Source organism: Dipodomys ordii, unplaced genomic scaffold (genome assembly GCF_000151885.1).
Source record: "Dipodomys ordii isolate 6190 unplaced genomic scaffold, Dord_2.0 Scaffold248, whole genome shotgun sequence".
Taxonomy (NCBI): Eukaryota; Metazoa; Chordata; class Mammalia; order Rodentia; family Heteromyidae; genus Dipodomys; species Dipodomys ordii.
The window spans coordinates 21,201-30,228 of NW_012267464.1; the positions used below are offsets into that span (position 1 = coordinate 21,201).

The 9,028-nt window shown below is 37.4% G+C and overlaps 1 gene segment (V, D, J or C); it reads right to left on the bottom strand.

Annotated features, from left to right (window-relative positions):
• Nucleotides 1–866: 866 nt before the first annotated feature.
• On the bottom strand, nucleotides 867–1,457 carry LOC106000864. The segment is given in 2 exon segments: nucleotides 867–1,231; nucleotides 1,356–1,457. Coding segments are annotated over 2 exon segments (390 nt in total).
• Between the last annotated feature and the right edge of the window lie 7,571 nt (nucleotides 1,458–9,028).

The window sequence follows — 9,028 nt, forward strand, 5'->3', positions numbered from 1 at the left end:
CTCCCAGACAATTAAATTTGTGCCTAAAATCTGAATATTGTTTATTTATATTCGTGTCTGGATGAACTAAAACACAAGACACATAACTAGAAAAATCATTTAGGAAAAATGGCCTTTTAAAATGAAACAGCTGGGGCTATTCAGGAGGCTTAAATCTGAGGGTCGCAGTTCAAAGCCAGCTGGGGCAGAAACGTCCATGAGAGCCTTATCTCCAATTAACCACCAGAAAACCAGAAGTGGCACTGTGGCTCAAGTAGCCACAGTGGTAGCCTTGACATGAAAATCTCAGGGACAGATTCCAGTATCCAGTGTCCAGAATTCAAACCCCATGAAATAAATACATATTTATGTATATATATATATACACAATATGCATAAAGAATCAAGAAATCTTATAGTCTGCAGCATGATGGATAGAATTAGAGAACACCTTGTTAACAAAAATAGTAAAAACCAAAGAGCATTGTCTATATTGCTTCTCACTCAAGCAAAATTAAAAAAAATAAAATGCAATAGTAATTCTATGGGGCTGAAAAGAGCAAAGGATCAGAGCGCAGGAGGTTGAACACAGACTAAAGATGGAAGACTATGATCAATGCACATAATACACATATACTGAGAAAGCCAGAATCCCATTAATGGTTACAGATACGTACATTAATAAAAAATAGGCTATTGTAAAATAAAGGAATAAAATCTGAAGCAATGAATCCATTCTTTGTTTTAAAGGCAATTCCTGCTTAGAATACCAAGTTATTTATTTTATTATTGCATAAATATTAACTGATGTCACAATTTGAACTCTGCATGTATTAGCTGGTCTTTTCTGACAACATTCTGAGCAGGTGGAGGCTACAGTAGGAGCAGCTGGGGCAGCCCAGACTCACACTTCAGCTTCCCTGGGAGGTTTTTGTTATGGCTTGTATCACTGTGGGAGGGTAACTATAAGTCTGTTGACAGTAATAAGTGGCAACATCTTCAGGCTCCAGGCCACTGATCCTGAGAGTGAACTCTGTCCCAGATTTACTCCCACTGAACCTTGATGGAACTCCGGACTCCAAACTATTTGCACCATAGATCAAGAGTTTAGGAGCTTTCCCTGGTTGCTGCTGGTACCAGGCTAAAGCATACCAAATGCCCTCACTGGCCCTGCAAGTGATGGTGGCAGTGTCTCCTAGAGACACAGACAGTGAAGATGGAGACTGGGTCATCTGGATATCACACTTGGCACCTGGAAGCAGAAACAGGAAAACAAATATCCACACTACTTATCAAGTTAAAAGAAGGCATCACTGAAGAGTAAACATCCTGGATCACACTGAGATGTGTAAATCCCTAGCATTGTCCTTCTTTACCTGGGAGCCAGAGCAGCAGGATCCACAGGAGCTGAGCAGGGGTCCTCATGTCCAGGCTGTGTGCTGACTTGGACTGACTACTGCCTAATGTGAGCAGCCTATGAAGAAGTCCTGAGCACACTGGGCTGTGCTGTTGGTGCATGCAAATCAGCAGCAGAGTTATACACAGCTGTCCAGCTGCCTCATCTCAGCAACTCTGCACATTCTGAATCTCAAAGGAACTAGGTCAGACAAAAGAATAAGTTTTAAACACAGAAGAGAATCACCAAGTTGCTTTCCTGTGATGTGCGCACAACAATGGTAGCTTGGAAGATCAAATCTTCTTTTCTTCTTATTACTTTAACTGAAACAAGACCTGTTCACTGGACTATTAGTTCCAGAAATTTATAAACAAATTTTGCACAACACAAATTTGGCATTTCTTTATTATTTTTTTCACGGTGAAAATACCTTAGAGAGGGGTTACAATTACATTGGCAAGGTAATGAGTACATTTTTTTTTGGTCGGTGGTGGGGCTTGAACTCTGGGCCTGGGCACTCCCTCAACTTTTCAGCTCAAGGCGAGTGTTCTACCACTTCAGCTACAGCGCCACTTCCGGTTTTCTGGTGGTTTATTGGAGATAGGAGTCTCAAGGTCTCTCCTGCCCCGGCTGGCTTTGAACAGCGCGCTATCCTCAGATCTCAGCCTCCTGAGTAGCTAGGATTACAGGTGTGAGCCACCCGCGCCCGGCTATGAGTACATTTTTCATTAAGCATTGTTGCCTCCTACTTTGTTTCCCATCCCTTCGCATCGCTTCCCATCTACCCCACTTCCCCCACCCAACACTGTACCAAAGTTGTAAAGTTCATTTTTCGAAGTAATGTCTTGTACATCTCATTGTTGCAAAGGGCCCAAATGTATCCCTATTTAAACAATTTTTTTTCTCTTCCCCTCCACATATTATACCAACATCAAATATTGTGAAAACAGGGATTATACCATGGGGGAGGGACAAAAAAAGCAACAAAGAAATCATCTAAAATATGTTAGGAGCAATAGCAGGAAATAAAAACCATTTGGGTCCTTATCTTGGGGTTCATTTCACCTAACATCAACTTATCTGACCTTTTCTGCTTTTATTATACAGAATAGAAAGTTTTACAGTAGCTCTGATTCACTGATAATCTGTATGTGTCAACTTATTAGCACTGTTTTCCTGTAATGATTTCAATCCATGGAAGTGGAATAAGTAACTGGAGCTGTAGTATTGATAAGAAAATGCTTGGACTTCTGTACTGAGCTGTTCAGCCTTATTATCTCCTCCATCTCTGAGTTTTTGTCCCAGGTGATCCATACAAGCATGTCCTTTCAGAGCCTTTCTCCCTTCATGTCTGAGCAGCCTTTATAATTTTTACTGACCTAGAAATGTGTATAATTTCGTATGTCCATGCTGATGATCTTCTTATTACTCCTTCTGGCTTTTAAACATGTTTACCACAACTACTATGTTCAGAAGCAGAGATAGATTCTCCTTGAAAGGTAGGATACACTCAGGTTATCTTGAAGCCTATTTTGTGGCCTAAACCTACAAATGTCTCCTCTGTTCGGTGGACTCTTCTAGTTCCTGAGAGACCACTGTGTTACACATCAATAAAGATATTGGGACCAAGCAGAGTGAGTATGTTGGAATCTCTGAACAGAGTCTTGAAATCAATAGAACATGGAAATGTCATCCATATTGGGAAGAGGCAACATGGGAGAGCTGATTTTCTGTGCAAGGGAGAAATAGCATTGTTGACTCCATTGTAGGTGCTGAGATGGAGTGACCCAAGAGGACATCCATATGTGTTGGATTTGCCTGTGCAGCTGTCAGGGCTCAGGAAGTCACTATTGCATGGGATACAAAGTTGGCTCATCTTATCCATGTTATCGCATTCTGAGGAATGTCCAAACAAATCTGGGGGTGGGGGCAGGGGGTGTATGATCTGATCATGTAAGTGGTAGTAACACCAAGAGTTTCATATCACCCAGAAGAGTTGTTGATCACATGATTAAATTAATAAGGGAAAATTAGAACCAATATTCGTACCCTTGAGGTAAAAAAATGTAAGCTAATTAAATGAAATTTTCATCTAATGTTAGTGAATATTTCAAACATTTTATACTGAATATTTTGTGGAAAAAAAGAAAATCAGAAAATTTTTCTAAGAATTCATTTGATAACAACCTAATTTTTATGTGAGTGAAGTAATTACCATAAATTTACATATGTATGCATGCATACATATGTATATATGAATGTGGACATATAAATATATTTACATATAGGTGAATAGATGCACAAGTGGATAATTTTTTCTAATCTAGAAGTAATGATTCCTTAACTTTAATAATGAATAGCAGCTTCATTAATTGACATCATTTATTCTCTCATAAATAAAACCAGTGACCCTTGCAGAACAGTTTATTTCTTTATCAAATATAGGAAAAGAAGAAGATGAGTTTGGATCATTTTTTGTCACAAACTACAAATTCATAGTGGATGATGTAAAGGAAAGAGTGGAGAGAAATCAGCTAGCAAGGAATGCCCAGTGGCCAATGAGAGTTTTTGAATGTTGAATAAATACCAAAGTATTCCATGAAATAAATTGTAAATCCTTGAATTGGTAGTGATATTTTCATTGGATGTGATATCCATAAACCACCATATATTTCTCCACAAATCCTCACAATTTCAAAGGAAAAAGAGCAACTATATAGCAGAGAAATCCAACAGCCAACACCTTAGTCTAGAATTGAAATAAAGATCATCAGTAATGATTTCCTTACAGAACATAGCAGCACTTCTGGATTTTGCTCACATATATCCATTACTGAAAGAACTCTGAGGTGAAAAAGACACAAATCTAGTCTGAGAATCATTCATCCACATGATTGGTATATGATCACCAGGAGTGATAAGACCACAAAATTCAAGACCAAACTTAAAACCTGTTCCTTGGTGGCTGGATTATTGGGATGTAGTCTGACTACTTTGTTCTGACTCAACTGGAACCACATTCCTACCGTTCTCTGCTTTCCTAGAGGTTGAACTATACCTGTGAACCATTATGGCCACCATGACCATTAAAGCATTCTTTTGTTTGGAATTTTTGTGTCTTGAGATCATCTACAGCCAATTCTTCACAAGTTCATAAACATGGTATGTACAGTGACTAAGATTAAAGATTGAATTCACATGTCTGGTTAAGAGAACCTCAGTGACTTCAAACTGAGATCTTTTTGAAAACATAATGACATCGTGAGCTATATCTGTAAAAAAAAAAAGTAACACATACAATTTTTGACCACTGTTTTCATATTGCTACAGAATAAGAATACATTTAATTTCTTTTAAATTCTTTTTTATATATTTTATTGTAAAAATACTGTAAAGAGGGGTTACAATATATGAGTAAGGTATTGAGTAAATTTCCTATCAAGTATTGTAATCTCCTCCTTTGTTTTTTCCCTACTGTTCCTTCCCTCCCCACTTCCCCAACTACTCCCTTCCCACAACACCCCAATGAAGTTGTAAAGTTTGGTTTCAATATAGCATCTTGTAATCTCATTTTTATAATGGACCAACCTGTATCCTTATTTCAGCATTTTGTTATTTATATTCCCTTCTCCAAATTAGGGCACCAGAATCAAATACAGTGAAAACAGGGGTTATACCATGGGGGAAGAACATACAAAAGAAACAAAACAATCACACAGTACATTATAAATACATTTAAAAAACAGCAAGAAAGATAAAACCATTTGTGTCCCTATCTTGGGATCCATTTTGCTTAGCATCATTTCATATGGTCATATGTACATAGCTTTTGAGCTTTTCTGCTTGTCCTAGACATACACTATTCTTTGTCATCATATATTAACTGTACAAGAGGGATTCATTGTGACATTTCCACACATGCATACAATGTACTCCATTAACCTCACATCCTTGATCTCTGATCCTTATCCTGTATTTCCCTTCTTAAAGCAGTTGCACAGGTTTTGCTGTCCTTTTTCATATATTCCAGAGAAGCACTTCAATAATCTTCGCCTTCATATAACCTCTTCCATTCATGGTCCTCCCTCCATAAAATACCAGCAGAGCCTATTTCATTCTCTTGTCATTCATTTATTTCATATATATATGTATATATATATATATATATATAAATTGTGCCAAGGGCTGTCACCATGGTATCTTACCTGTTCATAAATCATATTTCCTTTCTCTTTCTTTTTGCTGGTTCTAGGGCTTGAACTCTGGGAATGACCAATGTCCCTAAGTATTTGTATTCAATTCTATCTCTCTACCACTTAAGCCACAGCTCCAGTTTCAGCTTTTTTGTGGTTAATTGGAGATAAGAGTATCACAGACTTTCCTGGCCATGCTGTTTTTGAGCCACTATCTTTATATCTCAGCATTCTGAGTAGTTAGGATTACAGTAGTGAGCCACAGGTGCCAGGATATGTATCATTTTTTAATCAGAACAACCCTCTCTATTAATCTTTCTTTTGAAGACATCAATGTTATTTTTTAAAGAATTGACATCTTTCCATTGTGTTCTTTTCCTTCTTAAATTCACTTTAAAAATTAAATTAAATTTAAATCATAACTACATTGTGGAATTTTTTACTAACATTGTAGGATGTAAGACAGACTCATCTTCCATTACTGAATAACAGTGATTAGAACTCCATGATCATTTGGCAATATTTCTTTGATACTTGGCAGAGATTTCAGTTTACAATGAAGTGAACAGAAGAATACAGAAATAAAGGAAAATTCCAGAGAAGAATCACAAACAAAAGTTAATACAGAAGCTTTTTTGTATACTAAGATATGATTTTTGCCAACTTCTCTCTTCTACCCTTTTTGTACTACTTCTGTATGAGGAGAAGGTTTGGGCTTGTTGTTACCCAATCCTAAGAATGTGTATACTCTTAGCCATGTGCAGGCTTTTTTCTCATGTACCACTAACATGGCTTTTTTTCTCTCCATGAGTTCAAGACAGACAAGGCCAAATCTTGGACAAATACTGCATATGATCACAGCCAAGGGCATGGCTTCTCAGACAGGCCATTCAACTTTCCTGCATATGTTCACTGCAATGGGTTTATATTCAGCATCTTCCAAAGCAAACTGTCTACACACAGTCATAGCTATTCGGAGTGAGAGCTTCCATGTATAATTGATGTATTTTAACAAATAGGTGCAAAAGATGAATTAATAAAGCAAACAGAAATGGCCATGCCCAATTTAAAGATTACAGGTAGAAAGAAATTCACAGTACCAAATAATTATCATTTTGAATCTGAATGACATTATGTAATAGATAAGAATTACTTTTTCTCCCTTTGCTTTTGAGCAACTCAGCAAAAACAAATGAAGATTGGTGCTCTTCACTAACAGAAATGGTAAAAATAGTAAAAATTGCTCTGCTACAAATGGGTCCAGATTTATTTAATAGAGATTGAGGTGTAATTCATGGCTCTGATCTGTGTGTTTGGTGATTTCCAACTGCATGGAAACGATGGAATGAAAAACTAATATGTATGTTCAAAAGATAGTTTGGCTAAATGGCCTTCAGTGAAATTGCATCAGAGGGATTTTTTGGTTATATTGTGTTATTTTAAAAAAATACAAATGGTCAAATGTAACTTATCACCCTGCTCTTAACTCTAATTAGGTCAGGTGTTGAGGAGACAAAATGTGGCCTAGATGTCCACAGCTCACTTTTTTCAGTAATGGTGTTACTTGTGGTGAGGGGGAGAAAGGGAAGGCTGCATGTGGGGAGTGTCAGGAATTAGAGAATCATGAGAAGCTTTTGTTCAATTTCTGCTCTTTGCCTTCAAAGCAGCTCTGTGAGATCAGAGGTTCTATTTGATTTGTTCAAAATATTCATGTCTAGAAGTGTTCATGGTACTATTTCTCCATTCTTTTGTAAATGTGGTTCTTTGTATTTAGAGTAAGAATAAAAAAATGCTCTGTCAGAATTGAGGAACTAAGGGTATTTCATATTTTGCACCCAGGGGGAGCTGTGACACCGAAAATCTCATGGTGACAGAAGAATTTCATAGGTTGTGAGATGCCATATGTTTAACTAACTGTCCTGAGGTGCAGTGACTAGGGTGACTCCTAAGTATGTGTGAACTCATTTTGGAGATGGTGTTTGCACTGATGGAAATCTAAGAAGTCTGCTTTGGATAACCGGGGCCTATTCATTATCTAAGAAATCAAACATGTATTAAAATAGAAAAAGAGTGCAGCCTTCTAATTCAATCTAGAAACAATCAACTGTTTCATGTGTTTTAAGGACTTGTTTCACCATTTTTTGCAATTCTATACCAAGAATTTCTTTGATTAGGCTACATGAATCTATGTTTTAAAATTGAATGTTGTTTGAAAAAGCATAGTACATGATATAAAATGCATGTTATATTTAGAATTGTAGCTAAATAGTATTGAAAATGAAGAATTTAAGTTCGCTGTCAGACACCTGGCAAACATACATTTACATTTCTAGGAGTAAAGGCATCTTTCCTGTGTTTCCATTATTTTTCCTAAGAACTCACTGCCCCTGTTTCTAATATTTAATTCTTTGATTTTTAGCATAGTCTCCTCAGGTCCAACATTGGGTGCTCAGAGCTCGATTAGGCTTACTGAAAAGAATGTTTGAAAAACACACAACAAATTGTAAATATCCAAGTGGTACAAACTACTATGACAATCCATCTGTATCAGCTGACCAGGTGTTATACCTAATGAAGTTCAGACAAGGAGAATCAGAGACAGGGAAGACAGAGATAGACACCATAACAGAGACAGCAATCCCCAATGCCTCATCTCCTAAAGACACTAGTACTATAGGGTTTGCTTCAGCCCCAGTGATCTCACATCACCTCACTTACTTCTTACAGGCCACTTTCAAGTAAACTTAATTCAAGGGGACATTAATCTTCCCTGAAAAGGTTACCTTTGCTGAGAAAGCAAACACGAAATAGAGACAAGACAAAGTTTCCAGTCTCCAAATACCAAAGACAGAAAACTTTTCCCCACAATCCAGCCTGCTGACAGCATCTCTTGATTGTGGATGGTCATACTCAAATGTCCAATTCTGCAGACTTTGTTGATAGTAAAACACTAATTCTATGATTTCCCTATTACTAAGATGAACAGTTTGTTTTCTACTGGGTTTCTCTGCCCTCTAGTGGTAATACTTTAGCTGTGTATCTTTTTTTTAAATTTTATTTTAATTGTGAACATACTGTACAGAGGGGTTACAATTACATGGGCAGGATAATGCGTACATTTCTTACCAAGCATTGCAGCCTCCTCCTTTGGTTAACCCTTCACATCCCTTCCCAGCCTCCCCCCTCACCCCCAATCCCAATCCTTCTCCTTCCCACCCTTGCCGCCCCCCAGAACCGACGTTGTAAAGCTCGTTTAGGACATGACAACTTGTACTTCTCATTGTTGCATCAGGTCCACCTGTATTCTTAAACAACTGGTTTTTCCCCCTCTCCTACACAAGTTATACTGACATCAAATATAGTGAAAGCAGGGGTTATACTGTGGGGGAGGGACATACAAAGCAACAAAGAGATAATCTTATAAATTCCTTAGAAACACATGCATGAAAGAAAAAACATT